The sequence below is a fragment of the Pezoporus occidentalis genome, unplaced genomic scaffold (assembly GCF_034315485.1).
Source record: "Pezoporus occidentalis ecotype Australia unplaced genomic scaffold, CSIRO_AGI_Poc_V1 ctg25, whole genome shotgun sequence".
NCBI classification, from domain to species: domain Eukaryota; kingdom Metazoa; phylum Chordata; class Aves; order Psittaciformes; family Psittacidae; genus Pezoporus; species Pezoporus occidentalis.
In genome coordinates, this window is record NW_026914394.1 from 275534 (window position 1) to 291403 (window position 15870).

Consider the following 15870-nt stretch of genomic DNA (forward strand, 5'->3'; position numbering starts at 1 on the left):
CAGCAAGAAACCTCTTTCCCTGGCCTCAAGAACTGCAAGGAAAAGCAACAATCAAATCCTCAGATTAACAAACCCCACACCCCAAAAACAAATCCACACTGTACCACAGTATTCTACATAGAATTTTAACAGAGAACTAGGGGAAATAATCCAGCCCTCAGCCTAAGAAGCTCCTGTGGCGAGACGAAAACACACTAAGAATAAATCTGTACCAATTTATTCTGAACTCATCCTGAATCTGTTAATAGAAAAGAGGATGAAACTGTAAACATCAGGAATTGTGTGGCTGTTTGGTACCAGAGATACGGGAGGGCTCCTCTCCCACTCCATACTGGATGCCAACTTAGATTCAAAACAGGGCTGAAGAACCTAGAGAAAGGGATTGAAAGCACACCTTGAATTAGGAAAAGTAGTAGCTGATGGAGAAAGAACTGGTCTCAGGTGGAAGTTATAAGTCCCCATGTTTCAGCATAAATCCAGTGAGCTGGACAAAGTCTCCTAAATATTAGGAGAGATGCAGCGCTTACAATTAGGACAAAAGGGACGCAGTGAATCAGCCTCTGGAACACCTACTTACTAACATAAGCAAGTATGAGGAACTAAAGCCCCGTGTCATACTTAATGAAAATCATGATCCAGGGAGACAATTCTTGCCAGTGGATTATTAACACAGAAACACACAGCTTAGTCAGGGGACAGAGGCAGTAGAGGAACAGGAAGGTGGCAACTTGCCTACTGAAGCTCCATGTATTCATATATATTCATATATTCATGTATAAATCCCCAAATTTTCCTAGGTGATGGTTAAGCTGAAAAGCCATGCGTGAAAAATGGCTGTAACACCACCTACTAGTGGTCAAGAGCATCAAGTGGAAATGGTTATTTCTGATAAAGAGCCACACAAAGCACAATATGGTTACAGAGAAGCTTTTATCTACCCATATATTCATATCACTGGATAAAAGCATGATCCTAGAAAAAAAAAACAAAAACAAAACAAAAACAGTCAAAGAAAGGGGACATGCAAAAGGCAGATTTCAAAATACAAGTGAAAAATAATTCTTAATGAATTTCTTAGTAAAAGGATTTTGTTTCATTAAGGATTTCTTAATGAAACAAAATAAAGATAGTCTTAAGTTTGCTCACTCTTCTGTTCTGCACACTGAAATAGTAAGAGGCTAATAGGGATAATCATGAGCTGATCTTTACATGTTCACATTAAAAAAGAAGCAGTCATGAAGAAAGCCACAGTCTCAGTGTGGAGCACAGAATAATCGCTCAGGAGAAGCAAACCCAGAGAAGCAGAAAGGCAAAAGACAAATATAAATGTGAAAACACAGAAACATGGAAGGTGTTAGGAAAAAGTTTTATAAGAAACAGAGGATCACTACTCAAAAGGTAAACAAAAACCTAACCCCAGAAAACAGTAAAGAACTTCAGAATGTACTAAATACTGTTTCAGCCTTCCCGTAAAACAAGGCCCACAGGTGAGCATGACAACTCTGCCACTTCCACTGTCCTGTTCTGTCCAGAACCCAGCGCCTGGCTCCACGCTGCAACATGGACTAAATGCCTCAGACAGAGCAAGTAACCCTGAACTTCAGGCCAGACTGAAGCAACAAACCAAGAGACATCCCAGGAGAGCTGACGCACTTCTCACACTACTTCTACTGACGATTCAGAGAAAGAAACAAGTGAGAGACTCCCGGTTAACAACAGCCTTGGTAAGGGGAGGGGGCGCTGGCACACACAACCTAGCGTGAAGGAAGGGATGTGACATGGGCCAACAGCACAACCCCAATGCAGAGACCTGCTACAGCACCTGCCGCCATCAACAGGGCACCTGCGACAACACATGGGAAAGAGGGGAAGCGACACAGAGGTGACCACGGGCAGCCTCAGGAGAGCAGGGTAAGCAATACAGCCTCCACTCCCACACCAAGACACCGCCGCGCCTCACCTTCGAAGCCAGCCCGCTCCAGGAGGTTCAGCGGGTACCAGAGCAGGGGTCGGTTGCCCACGGGGAGCAGCGGCTTGGGGATGCTGGAGGTCAGGTCTATCATACGGGAACCGCCTCCCGCCGCCATCACCACGGCCTGGAACTCCATGCTGCGGAGGGAGCACAGGGGCAGGGCCCCGCTTAACCTGGCAGAACCGGGCCGGGACAGGGTCGACCTGCTCGGTTCGACCCGGCCCAGCTCGACCCGGCAGCACTCCCCGGAGCCGTGCGCCGGCTCCCCGGTCCCCACGCCCCCCGGAGCCCGTACGGAGGCACCGGGACCCCCAGCCCCGCCGTTACCTCAGCTCGGGCGGCCGCCGGCTCGCAGCGCCTCACTGACAGCACAGCAATGGCGGCGCCGGCGCACACTGCACATGCGCGCGGAGAGCCGAGTGCGTCGATAGAGAGCCGATAGTCTCGATCAGCCGCAATCGGCTCCTCCCGGCCAGGGCAGGGAGAGGGGCACCGAGGGACGGATCCTGGGCTGCGGAGCGCCGAGTCATGGATCACGGCCCGGCAGCAGGAGGGGCTTGGCGGCACAGCGCCGCCAGGCGGCCAGGGGTAAGCCTGCAGGCAGGGAGAGGGGAGAGCAGTTTGCAGGGTTCATGGGGGGGCACTTTACAGGGTGCATGGGGGGGGCAGTTTGCAGGGTTCATGGAGGGGCAGTTTGCAGGGTTCATGGAGGGGCAGTTTGCAGAGTGCATTGGGGTGCAGTTTGCAGGGTGCATTGGGGTGCAGTTTGCAGGGTGCATTGGGGTGCAGTTTGCAGGATTCATTGGGGCGCAGTTTGCAGGGTTCATGGGGGGCAGATTGCAGGGTGCATTGGGGGGCAGCTTGCAGCCACACTCCCCACACACATCATGTCTGGGGAGGGGACAGCTCTCTCCGTAGTCCCCACCTTCACCTCATGCTAGCACAGCACCCAGCAGACAGTGCTGTGTTGAACCCCCAGTTGTAGCACTGGCCATGTGCACTCCAGTCCCATCCCTCGAGAGGCACGGACACAAACACATCCTGGGGCAGGGCAGCAGGATCCGGCCCTGCGGCTTTATTGATGCCAGCGTCCCTGGAGCATGTGGGTCCCATGGCATGGGATGTCCGGGGGGCTTCATTCATCCCAGTTCCTGTCAGTGTCGATGGACACACAGTTGTATACAGCATACCGCAGCATCTCCTCACATGTCTTGGCCCTGGTGGGTTGGGACATGGGGTCATGGCCATGACAAGGCACCAGGACCCTCATGCTTCTCTCCCCATGTTACCCAGACATCCCCCAGGACAGGACATGGAGAGCCTGGAATGGGACCCCAGTGCCAGCCCCCGGGAAGGGGGAGCATCCCTGTCCCCAGCAAGACTCACGAGGAATAGCTGGGCAAGAAGAAGGTGCAGGAGCACGTGGAGGCATGTGGCATCACATCCACTGTGTTCAAGCTTGGGAGAAAGGAGAGAGGGTCAGACCCCGGCACGGCACAGGGACCCCAGCCTGGGCAGGATGGACTCACTTTGACCTATCCGGGTAGACAGTGATCTGAACTGGGAGGCGGCTCCGGCCACTGACAAACTTGAGGAAGCGGCTGAGATCCTCTGGGGGGAAGGACAGGCTTCAGGAACAGGGACAGGAGTGTCCCAGTCATTGCCATTGCACAATCATCCCAGGAGCATGGGCAAAGCCAAGGGATGCTCTCAGCATCCCAGGAGGGGCCAGGCGGAATGACCCCAGCTGAGTCCCAGGGAAGTATCTGTTGAGCATCCCTGTGGCGTAGGGCAGTGGGTACCCTGTCCCCATGCCCACCCTGCTGCACAGGAAGAGTGGGGAAAGAATTGGGGCTGCTCACCACTGGTGAAGTTGCTGAGTGCCTCCCAGAAGTTCTGCATACGGGTGTCATTGGGCTCAAAGTCCTCAAATGTGACTGCGACAAAGAATGTGCAACAGCTCCATTAAACACTGCCAGCAAAGCAAATGAATGGGACATGTCCATCCTGCCCTTCTGTGAGAGCCCAGAGCAGAGGCAGGAGAGGAAGAGACCCTCTTGGTGAGCAGTCAGCACCCCTGAGCAGGGCTGGCACCCTGCGTAAGGAAGGGTGGAGAAACAGGGGTCCCGGTTTGCAGGGTGACCACTTGCCTCTGCCCATAGCAGCTGAGGATCAGATGGAGCAGAGTGGGGACTGGTGGGGTTTGCATCCCTACCCAGGGTCCCTCTGGTTCATCCTCTCCCAGGTTCCACCCGGCTAGGGACTCAGCATGGGGCAGGATGAGTGCGCAGGACAAGCACTTACCGAACCTCCGCAGGTCAGACACAGTGATCTTGGGGTCCCCGCAGACCTTCTTCTCCATCAGCTGCCAGGTGAGCAGGTCCAGCACAGGCTGTGGCACCACACAGAGCAGCCCGGCACGCATGGCTGCTATCTTGGGGGGACACAGGAAGAGCCCCATGTCACTGCAATAAGTCTGAGCCCAGGGCAGCCACCAAGGGCACCAACATCAGGGACCGCAGGATCCCAGAGGGGATACCCAGGGCATCCTGAGCATGGGATGCATGAAGGAACCACCCAGCTGGGGCTGGTTTTGGAGACACATTTTCACAGCCACCAACCCCACAGGTACCAGAAGCAGGGTCCCCTTGGAGCCACACTGGCCCTGGGGCACAGCGTTACCTGCTCCTTGCTCTCCTCCAGTCGAGCCTTCTGCACCAGGCGGATGAACTCCTTGCGGTCCTCATAGCACACCATAGTGTTGCTGCCATTGGGGATCAGCTCCACCACATGCTGGTCACTCCGCACAACCGTGTAGGTCAGCTCTCTGCCAAACATGAACTCGAAGGCTTCCCTGTCCATCCCCTCCATCATCTCCAGCAGCTTCACCTGCAACCCCAAAGGCGAAAGCCATCATGACAGAGCCAAAGCAGCGATCACGGTGGAGCCGGAGCAGCCACAGCAGCGCACAGCACTGCCCTGCCAGACCCCAGCCCTGCTCACCAGCTCCGCATCCACAGCAGCAAAGTCTTTGCTCCAGACGACCTCTTCCCCTGCCAACTGCTTCCACACGAGTGCTGGCAGAGCCAGCATCTGCCAGAGGAAGCAAAGACATGCATCCTCCACGTGCCCCTCCATCACCTGAGGGGTGACACCGCAGCACCCACCGCAACCCCTTTTTGGCCAGGGGAAACCTGATGTGCTCACCAGGAACTCCCTGCTCCTCAGGGCTGCTCCTATCAACTGCCCGATCCACACATACTTGGGAAAGTCCTTGCAGGAGGGATTGGGGACGTACATGTCCCTGGTGTCACTGCTGCTGTTACCCTGCAGGAGAGAAGCTTAGGACCTGTGGACACAGATGTGACCAGCCCAGCATGGTCCCTCCTGCAGCCTCCCTCTCCATCACCCCTCTGCCTGCCTCTCCTGTCCACCACACAGGTACAAGCAAACCTCCCCAAGCCAATAGACCTGTAAGCATTAAGATAGAGCTAACATCCAAAAGCCCCCAGGCTCTGCTGTCTGTACGCCCAGGGCTGGAACAGGCGGACAATGGGGTACCAAACCTGGTTGGAGGTGCGGACGAAGAAGGGCAGGGGCACAGGGACATTGTCCGAGCTGGGGCACAGCTCTTCCGACATGTCTGACAGGGTGTCCCGAAAACCACCACCTGCAGTAGGGGCAGAGGCTGGTTAGTGCCTGACACAGCACAGACAGATGCTGGTCCCAAGGATGCAATACTGGTGGGGTACAAGAGATGCAGGGACCACCACGTGTGTGCAGAGAATGGCTGCCTCCCACAGAGAAGCCGGGACAGTGGGGACAGCCCACATGAGTGGGCAACCCACTGAGCTGCACCCCAACATGAAAAAGCCCTGGGGAGAGCTATGAAGCAGCAGGGGAGAGCTCTCACCATTGTCAACGATGCCCTCAGTGATGAAATCGCACTCCCACCACTGGGTGTAGTTTCTGGGCCATCTGTGGGGAAGCAACAGCCTCATGCACATCCCTCCTCCGAGAAAGGAAGAAGCGCATGGCATTCCCTGCATCTTGCTCTGGGGAGGTGACACCCCAAAACTGTGATGCTGAAGACCGACCTGTAGTCCAGGGGCTGATTGTGCTTGGAAGATCTGAGGCCTTCGTACAGCTGGAGAGGAGCAGGGAGGAAAAGGGATAAGATGCAGCAGGGACAAGTGATGCTGAGCTGGAAGGTACCCACACAGGGCATGGTGTTGCCGTACCTGGGTGAACACGGTGTGCCTGTAGCTGGGGTCCAGCACGGGGTTGGCGCGGTGCTCCCGGGCCAGCAGCCTGTTGATGCGCAGCTTTGGCAGGGTGGCAGGGGGGTTGCTCTCTGAGGACTGCAGGCAGTGGGCAACGAGGTCTGTGCTCTGCTTGGACAGCAGCAGGAATGGCTTCATGTCCTACCAAGGGACAAGCTGAGATGGTTACTGTTGTGGTTTAAGCCCAGCCGGTAACTCAGAACCATGCAGCTGCTCACTCACTCTGTCCTTTCCTTCCCCCCCTGCTCCTGCAGGGATGGGGAGGAGAATCAAAAGATTCTAACTCCCATGGGTTGAGATAAGAACAGCCCAGTAACTAAGGTATAACACAAACCACTGCTGCTGCCACCTATAATAGTAATGATGATAAAGGGAATAAGAAGGGGAGAGGATATAAAACTAAAAGGGGCAAAGGAAAAGAAACAATAAACACAAGCGATGCACAGTACAATTGCTCACCACCTGCCAACCAATACCCAGTTTCTATATTGGGCATGACGTGCTGTGGTATGGAATACCCCTTTGGCTAGTTTGGGTCAGGTGTCCTGTCTCTGCTTCCTGCCTTCTTCCCATGCCCTTCCTCCCTGGCAGAGCATGAGACTGAAAAGTCCTTGATCAGAGTAAACATTACTTAGCAGCAACTAAAAACATCGGTGTTATCAGCACTGTTCCCAGGCCGAAAGTCAAAAATACAGCACTGCACTAGCGACTAAGAAGGAGGAAAATGGCTGCTACAGCTGAATCCAGGACAGTTAGAAGCCTGATCCTGCCATGGTGTGCCTGCTTTCCCTCTCCACAAGCACAGTTTCTAGTGTAATAGGGAATGCCCAGCTTCTCCATCTCACTGGCAGTGCCCAATGTGGCAGCTCTCAGCATGAGCCCTGGGCAGGTCTGTCCCCATCAGATCAATGGGGCTATGCCACAGCCTCCAATAAAACCATCCGAGTCCATGACAAGATGCTCCTACTGGTCCCATCCCAGGGGAGTCCAGCAAACACTCACCCTGAGTGCATTGAAGGTGCCAATGCTGTCCTCGGAGCCGGGGATCAGGTAACACAGGACACTGTCCAGGATCTGGACAAACCTGGAGACCAGAGAGGAGCAGTGTGAGGATGTGAGGGGCTTGGCACGTGTGGGGAGCCCTGCTAGAGGCCAGGGCACAGCTCATCTCAGGGCGCAGGCTCGCTCTCCTGGGGATGGTACCTCTGAATGAGCACTGCCCGCCGGTACAGCACACTGGTGTCCACCCCTTCCAGGAGAGGGTAACGCACCAGCCGGGCTGGCTGGAACATGTCAGAGCTCAGAATCAGGTCCCACTCCCAGAAGGACTTCATCTTAATCCCTCGCAGGCGGACATTGTACCCTTGGTCTGCCAAGAAAGGACAGTGCATGGTGGAGATGCTGCAGCTGGGGGCAAGGAGCACCCAGCACCTGCAGCATCCCAAATGAAGCTCATTCCCCAGCTTTTCCTCCAATGGACCCCCAAAAGCAGCCAGTGTGGAAGGAAGAACCTCAGGTACTGGGATGGCTGCAGATTTAGGGCCAGGCTGGGCTGGCAGCCCCAGTCCAGCAGCACAGGCTCACCCCGGCATTCCAGGAAGCGGATCTCCAGCACTGGCAGGTGGAACTTCATGTTGCGGAGGATGCAGACACACTGGAAGCTGTTCCTGCACACAGCATGAGGAGAAGTGGCAGAGCCACAGTGCACAGGAGGTGGCCAACAAGGCACGGGCCACTCCGGCTCCCCAGCCAAGGATGCACTGCTACCCAGAGCAAAAGACCCCTCACCTCACTGTGGCAGAAAGGAACTCAGCAGAGAGAAGAGGCTGTCAGAGGCACAGAGATATCCTGAAGAAGGTGGAAGCAGCACCCAAAGAGCCAGACAAGAGCATAAATTCAAAGCAGAACAGATATATGAGATGTCTGAGAGGGCATCACTGTTCCCAGGGAGTCCTGGGTGCATCTTGCAAGGGCACAACCATCCTGCAGGCAGAGCTGGTCATGCAAGGGTGATTGTGTTTTGAAGGAAACGGATTTGGGAAGATGAGCAATCTGGTAAGTGATTTGCTTGTGTTTCCAAAGTCTTTGGCAAGGTCCTATCAAAGAACTAGGGGCATGAGGTGAAGCACCCCAGGGCTTCTCAGCTACAACACAGCAGGGATGCTCAGAAAGGTGATGGCAGCAGCCCATGTCCACAGAGATAAGGAGGAGGAGGCAGAAAGATTCCTAAAGTCACCAGGGAGGAGGAAGCACACTGCAACCCAGTTGCACGGATGAGGACCAGGAAAGGAGATGAAGCTGGCACATGTAGGCAGGGGCCACCATGCTTGTGGGGACAGATGTAGCCTTGCACCCAGAGAGCCCAAAGCCGCAAAGAGCCACCATCACCAGCAGGTCACTCAGCACCAGCCCCTTTCCTTAGCGTCTGCTCAGGGTGCAGAGACAGCTCTGGAGTTTGGCATAAGCTGGACCCAGGCTGCTCTTAACTCAGTCTTAACTCACTCATTAATTAGGACAGTTCTTATGTGCTGCAGCCTGTTCGGTGGCCCTCCATACACAGCCACCCGCCTGGGTATGTACGAGCTCTCTCTCCCATCCAGCACCAGCCACAGCTTCCTGGGGATGAGAAGAGCAAGGGTCAGTGTTGTCCTCCCCTCCACAGAGATGCCCCTGGAGATGAGGCTGGAGGCAAGGCTGTGTCCTCCTGGGGTACATCTCAACCCCGAGGCTGGGGGAAGCTGCACTCAGGAGGAAGATGGTGCTTTGCCTGGCACCCTGCCCTTCCCTGGGACAGCTGCTGGCAGGGAGGGGACACCCCGAGGGCTCACTTGACAATGCTGCCTGTCTTCATGCTGAGCCGCACCCAGTGCTGCCCCGGGGGCCCGTTGCTCTCCCAGAAGCTCTGTGTCGGGTTGTTCATCAGGATGGCTGCTCCGCAGTCCTGCAAGAGTGCAGCGAGCGCAGCAGAGAGCTGAGCATCCTTGGGCACGCCATGGCCACCCCTGGATGCATTAGAGGACAGCTCCTCAGTTTGTTAGGCTGCGGGTAGACGGTGACTCCTGCTCAGAGCAAGCTGAGCATGGCCACAGACCCTAGAGATACAATGGGGTTTTCCTGCAGATGCCCAACTCCCATCAGCTTCACTAGAGCCCATCACCATTCCCTGCCCCTTTCAGGGCTGGTCCTCCCCATAGCTGCGACAATGCTCATGTATCTGACACTGATTTCAGGCTACAGAGGAGCCTCACTACGTACCACCTGCGAGGAGACCTCGATGTTGCTGACGTACTCCGTCATGCAGTCCCCATGTTGCAGCTCCTTCTCACTGTGATCGTACAGGAAGCGCCCCAACTCCATGTCATGCTCATAGCTCCAGCCTAGCGGCACAGACCTGCAAGAAGGCTCTGTGTTAATGGCACGGGAAGAGCAGGATGCAAACCAAACCTGCTCACCAGCAGGTGCCCCAGCTCATAGTGGCCACAGCATCTCATGGTCATCACAACAGGATGGCGCTGGGCACAGGCAGATAACATGGCTGTATCTCACTACTACCACACCGGGTGTTTATGGCCACCCCAGCCCAGTGGGAATAGCACTATGCAGTTGCTCCAATGCTCCATGGAGCAAAGGCCATGTTTACTTGAATGGTATCAAACAGTATCAATGTAAAAGGCATTGCAAGGCACCCGTCTTTTCCACTCCTGACCCTGAAGCCAGTCCTGATCCCGCAGGCACGTCCAGCCCCAGCCAGACACCCCTCAGGTATCAGAACTGCTCTAGAAGATGCACTCATACCGAAACTTCTGCACCGCAGCCTCATCCTGCTCTAAGAGTTCGGGCTTCTCTCCCAGGCATACGGAGTAGGTCAGGTCCACCACCTGTTCCCAGCTGGAGTAGCACCCATGAGGAGTCACACAACGGAAAGAAAGATGGGTCAGTGCTCAGCACACCCAAGCTTTAAGCTGGAATGGAGGCAGCAGCAGTGAGGGAGTGGGGGTGACAGCCAGGGGCTGCAGGAACAGCTATAGGAGCAATGAAGAGTGTCCCAGCACTTAGATGGTGGAGAAAAGTGGGGAATCCAGCCCTGCACACGGCCTTTCATCACAAAAATCAAATACGAGCTTTCCCATCACTGTGTTACCGCTGCATCACTGCTCCGCCCAAACCCAATTGCCTCAGAATCCCCCAGCATCACTTTTTATCCTGTGCAGGTGTTGCCGCAGGCAAACAGGATTAGCCTATGAGGGGACGCCTTTGGTTGGCAGGGATGCGTCCCACCTGCACAGGAGGGAGCAAGGAGGCCGTGCTGGATGAGCCGCACATCTTCCAGAGGTACCAGCCACACGCACCTCCAGCACCCACAGCCCGGGGCCGTACCTGACCACGGGTTTATAGTCATTCCCGAACGTCTGCTTCTGCCACTGGATCTTCTCCACGGAGTCAACCGGGACCAACTTATCTCCTCTTTCCCCGAACCTCTGCGCCAGAACCCAGCCCTCCGCCAGGTCACGGCTGCCCGTGTACTCCTCCAGCTGCTCCTGAAAGCGCAGCCCGGCTTGTGACCAGCGCGGGGAGACAACGTGTGCCCCGGGGGGCTCCCGGCTGCACGGCGCGGGGCTCGTCCCGCACCCCGCCGTTACCTTGCTGAGCTTGACCCAGAGCCCGGCGCTGTTGCAGTACTCCTCGCCGGTGGCGCGGAGGCAGCCGCCCTTCCGCACCTCGATGGTGGCCCGCGCCGCCCGCTTGCCGCCCCGCGCCGGCCCCGGGCTGTCCCAGACGCTGAGCAGGCTGCGGGCGGCGGCGGCGGCGGTGGCGGTGGGGTCCTTGCAGATCTTGTACTGCACCTCCCGCGGCACGTAGCAGAGCGCGGCGGGCAGCGCCCGGGCGCGGCGGAAGCACTCGCTGCACTGCAGCAGGAACCGCAGCCGGCCCAGCACCTGGTGCGGCGCTTCCCCGTCCGCACGCATCGCGCTCCGGGATCCGCTCTCCGGGCCGAGCCGGCGCTTTGCCCCCGGCAGCGCCCGCTCGCCTCAGGCGGTGCCGCCGCGCCCGCCTCCCTCCGGGGCCGCCCCGCCGCGGGCACGGCCCAGCCCTTCTTCACCCCTCTCGCTCTCCGGGGGGTGTGGGGTGTGTGTTCTGTGTGTGTGTTCTGCGTGGAGCCGCTGTCATCGCCCCCTCTGTGTGTTATGCCCATCCCCGTGGTCCCTGTGTCCACAACTGGAGTTGACCCGGGTCTCCTGCATCTCTTTGCACTGTGGCTTAGGATCCTGCTCCGCTCTGGCCTCGAACATCCCTGTCACTGCCTGCATCCCTACAAGCAGACCCCCTAAAAGGGGGTCCCTGTGAGGTCATGGCACAGGGCTACATCCCCGGTGTGGATAGGGAAAAGAGGGAGGCTGGCATCCTGCTATGGGGAGAGCTGTCCCCTGGCTGTTTGGGGGAAGATATTCCTGTCTGAAAGCACTGGCTGGGGGGTATGATGGGCTTCCCAGCCCAGGAGCTGCTTTACCCCAGCCAGCAGTAGTTTGTGGCACCAGGAACAAGGATATGACACCCAGCAGCACCCAACCACCCCCAAAGGCTTGCAGTGTGTCACCCCACGTCATGTCTGCCTCTCCCATACCACAGTGAGGTGGTGGCAGAGAACAGCTCAGCTCCACCCTGATACCTGAAGTGCTCCAGGTTGGGCACAAAGGGCTGCGCTTAGAGATCAGGAAGCAAGGAGGCTGGCAGAGCTCAAAGGTCCCTGCTCCCCGGCAGGTCAGAGTCCAACTCCATCCCTGCAAAGGCACAGTGCAAAGAGAGGCCCAACACCTGTCACCCTACAGCATTATCCGTTGGACGGGCATGGCTGTGCCTTATCGCTGGGGCCTTGACTCTTGCTCCTGGTGCCCTGAACCACACAGTGTGAGAGAAATGCAGACTTCCGCCTTGGTTCCTCACTGTGGCTATGTCACCCTATCAAACAGCTTGCAGAGCTGCTCCAAAGGGTTGAGACAGTCAATAGTCTGAGCCACCTCCCTGACACTGCTTTGAATGTAAAGGGTACCACAGGGCTTCTCCTGACTCTGGTCTCCACTGCTGTTTAACCCAACAGAGGAAAAACCACCAACAGGAGACCAGACAAATCATGAGGAAGACCCACAGTAGTTAGTTCGCTTTATTTTAGATCCTACATGAGGTAGGGACAGATGGATCCTGTCAACCTAGTCATAGCTTGTCATACTCCAGGGTATTAGTGGAATAACAAGAGCAGCCAGACTACACATGGGGTATCAATCACCTCCAGCTATTCTATGACAATTCCGCAAGCTGAAGTCAGGAGAGAGTGAGTGGTTACACAGAGTCGTCACAACATCAGTCCCTGCCCCTGCTTGTCCCTACCCACCATGTAAAGCTGCAGCTCTGGCCCGACAGATGTCTCCTCAGCAGCACAGGGGCACAAGCATCTTCTTTACAATGACACTGCCTTGGAAATAGTTCTTGAATGACTTAAGACTGGGTGACAAGGTGGGGACATGGAGCCGCTGGTTCCTTGAGCCCAAGAGGACTCCCTCACCCCAGCCCACGTGCAGCAGTGGTAGGAGGCAGCTCCTACCAGCAGCTTTAGAGATCAGAGGAGGAGGAACTTGCCCCAGCACTGAACTAACACCCACTTTAGGCCCCTGAGACTGGGCAGAGCAGAGCCAGGCTGACCTTTTCCACAAATCCCTGGGGTATCACAGCAGAAATTCAGTTTGTGATTGCCTTTAAAACACCACAGGTGAGCCAGAGGAATGCACAGAGGAGATCCAGGAAGGTCACAAGCTCCCCCTTCCCAGCTCAGCTTCGCACCACACACTCAGCAGCATGATCTGTTGAATTTTCTGTTATCTTGGTGACCTTGCTCAGCAGCTGCATTTGTCCAGACCCTTTGACCATGCACTTGATGGCTGCTGCCATTCTCCAACATGTACATATATCTCCATCATAAATTGTAAAACAATGGTATTTTTGGTAAAACAATGTTTTTCTTGATATGTTTGTAGGGGTTAAACCCAGAGCATCCTGGATGAGCTCCTAACTGCAGCCTTCCTGCTAGGGCCAGAGTCCTGTTACTGCAAGTATTTTTTAGCTAGAAGTCCCTGTCAGCAGCTAAATCATCACCCCAGAGCTCCAGCCAGGCCTTAGGCAGCACTCTTTTCTCAGTGGCAGGAAAGAAACCCAAAGATGTGAGAGGTCAGGGGATAAAAGACCTTACAGGAGGAAGAGTAGAGACATGTGGGAAAAGCTAGAGCAAGTAGCTCCACAGTTATCAAGTGCTTCAGGTTAGAGAGAACCGAGTCCTGAAGCCACAGGGTGAGACTGAAGGTTAGACGAGATTGCCCAGGGCTGTAAGACAAGTCTTGAGCACCTCTAAAGCTGGAGATGCCATGGTGATCCTATGGAAGGATCCCACTGCTTCAGCCAGGCTCTGCTCTCAGCATCACCCTGCTCTTCCCTTGTCATGGTGGCCTGGGACTGTGTACATGGAGGACAAGATGGAACAGAGCTGTTCAAGCAAGCTGAGCTGCTCTGGGTATCTCCGTAATTACCTGCTGCCCCCTATCAGCTGCAGTTCTTTCCACCAAGGCCAGGGGAGCATTGGTCACCTACTGGGGATGCCTCAGTCAGAGGTGCCTGTTCCACTACAGATGGTCACCCCAAGCAGCCCCAGCAGGCTCTTAGCAAGCCCATTTCCATAGGTGACATCAGCTCACCCTCTACTGCAGACTAGGGCCATTTTAACCACCCCACTCTGAGCCATTCATCAACTGACCACCCCCTGCCCAGCACAATAAAACACCAAAGAGAAGTAAACTTTTCTTGTTACTTCTAGTTCTGCTCAGTAAATAATGTGACCTCCTGCTGATCTCCCTTTAGAGATAAGCTGGCAAGGCTGGAAAAAAGCAAGCTCGATTCTACCCAAATGTCAGTGGCCAGAAAGGATTTAGGATGGCTCATTTCAAATCCCAGCTCAATGCTGAAGACTCCATCACCAACTCTCCTGTGCAAGGTCAAGCCAGCAGATCAAGCTTTTACCAGCTCACTCAAGCCCATTTAAAACAGACACCCTAGGAAGTGACTCAGCCAACCAGCATGGCAAGGTGTCACACCAGCCCTGCTCCTCTTCATGCCAGATGCTGAAATCTGCCACAAAACTCAATTCTGAGATAACTCTAGGACTTAAAAAACACCTCCTCCAGCAGATGGGACTTCACATGCACCCAGCTGAGTGTGGAAGGCTCTGCTGCAGGCAGTTGTTGCCAGGGACAGCTTCCCCACTCACCCTATGCTCCTTCTACTAACCACAATATAGGAGATGGTAGCATATGCTCTCTGCTGCTCCTAACATCCCTTTAGCACAAACCCCCTCAGCAGGTCCAGGAATAACACAATTTAAAAGGAAACTGGTGAAGGGAAGGACTTTGTTTACAACTGCAAGCAATTTCTGTATGACAGACTCCTTCAACAGAGGAGGAAAAAGGCACGAGGCGTTAACACAGGATAAATCTTAACTCACAGCATCAGCTGCACCCCAGTGAAGCCCCAGTGACTCAGTGGCTTTTACTAGTGGTGGTCCAACAGACCACCCAGGCTGAAGATGGAGCTGGGTGTATAAAAGTGGACCAACATCTGGTAGCTCACAGTGCTAGGCAGTGACTAGCCCTGCCCAGGGCTGGGAAGATCAAGGAACTTTTCTAATGGTCTTGGAAATTGTAAAGCTCTCATTGCCCACTCCTCGCTCAGTGTGTGTCCATCTGCCCAAGGAGCTCCAACCCTTGGTACCCAGAGTCTCTGCACTTCCCTGAGGTGAAGACTTTCCCAGTCCACCTGAGGCCTTCAGCTACCTCCATGGCAGAGGAAAGCAGAGCACAGCACTGCCATGCCTGCTACTAGCCCCTGCTGTATGGGGAGACAGCTTGGCCTGCCTGCACATCTCCATGAGAATTAGAAGAGATTAGTTGCAACACTGACTTTTAAGGGGAAACCAAGGCTCAAAAGAGCCTGGGAGAACAGCTGCTAGGCCACCAGCATGCTGGATGTGGAACTGAAGGTTATGGAGCAGGAGGGAAGCAGGCAGTTCCCACTTCCTGCAGTCACTGCTATGCAAGGGGTGCAGGGAAGCATGGGTGATCACAGAACTGTGATTTTGTGTGATGTAAAATCGTGGGAGCCCTTTCCTGACAGCAGCCGCAGTCCTGCTGTACAGGTCCGTCATGACACCTGGTGGCCAGAGGCACCCCTGCAGCATCTGCCACCAGCCTGCCCCATTTCTTGTGTACCTAGATGAATGACCTCATTTCCATTGACCTCAGGTGACAGCAGGAATGAGGCAACGGAATGCAGTTAAGACATCAGGCTAGGACACACTGGGCATCTCTGAGCATCCCTGTCGTCTCAGCAGCAGCTCACACTTCTCTGTCCTGTGCTATAACCCGCCATGCAGCTTTGTGGCTCTACCCCACTTCTGTTTGGAGCAGAGCACAGCCTGGGAGGAGCAAGAGTTGTGGGGCAGCAAAGGGGACAAGTGGAGAAGAAACTCATTACAAAATCCTATCAGATGTTCGTGATGCATGACGGCTGGGCCAGGTT

General features: G+C 55.2%; 2 protein-coding genes across 2 annotated transcripts in view; both read right to left on the reverse strand.

Annotated features, from left to right (window-relative positions):
• Positions 1–2426, reverse strand: part of EIF2B3 (eukaryotic translation initiation factor 2B subunit gamma) — a 103012-nt gene extending 100586 nt beyond the window's left edge. The window contains exons 1-2 of the mRNA XM_062622947.1: positions 2300–2426; positions 1961–2109 (exon numbers count right to left, since the gene is read on the reverse strand). Of these exons, the coding sequence (XP_062478931.1) occupies positions 1961–2108 (148 nt within the window). The 5' untranslated portion in view covers position 2109; positions 2300–2426. The remainder of the gene's footprint in view (positions 1–1960; positions 2110–2299) is intronic.
• Positions 2427–3014: 588 nt separating this feature from the next.
• LOC134165823 (E3 ubiquitin-protein ligase HECTD3-like) lies at positions 3015–11325 on the reverse strand. Its single transcript, XM_062622968.1, has 21 exons — positions 10896–11325; positions 10633–10793; positions 10051–10143; positions 9511–9646; positions 9084–9196; positions 8758–8871; positions 7840–7922; positions 7459–7624; positions 7258–7339; positions 6214–6396; positions 6070–6119; positions 5886–5950; positions 5539–5642; positions 5180–5299; positions 4976–5065; positions 4655–4861; positions 4277–4406; positions 3835–3909; positions 3502–3583; positions 3359–3430; positions 3015–3189 (listed from the first exon to the last, which is right to left on the reverse strand). The coding sequence occupies exons 1-21, from the start codon at positions 11220–11222 to the stop codon at positions 3108–3110; spliced, it is 2535 nt and encodes an 844-aa protein (XP_062478952.1). The 5' UTR covers positions 11223–11325; the 3' UTR covers positions 3015–3107.
• Between the last annotated feature and the right edge of the window lie 4545 nt (positions 11326–15870).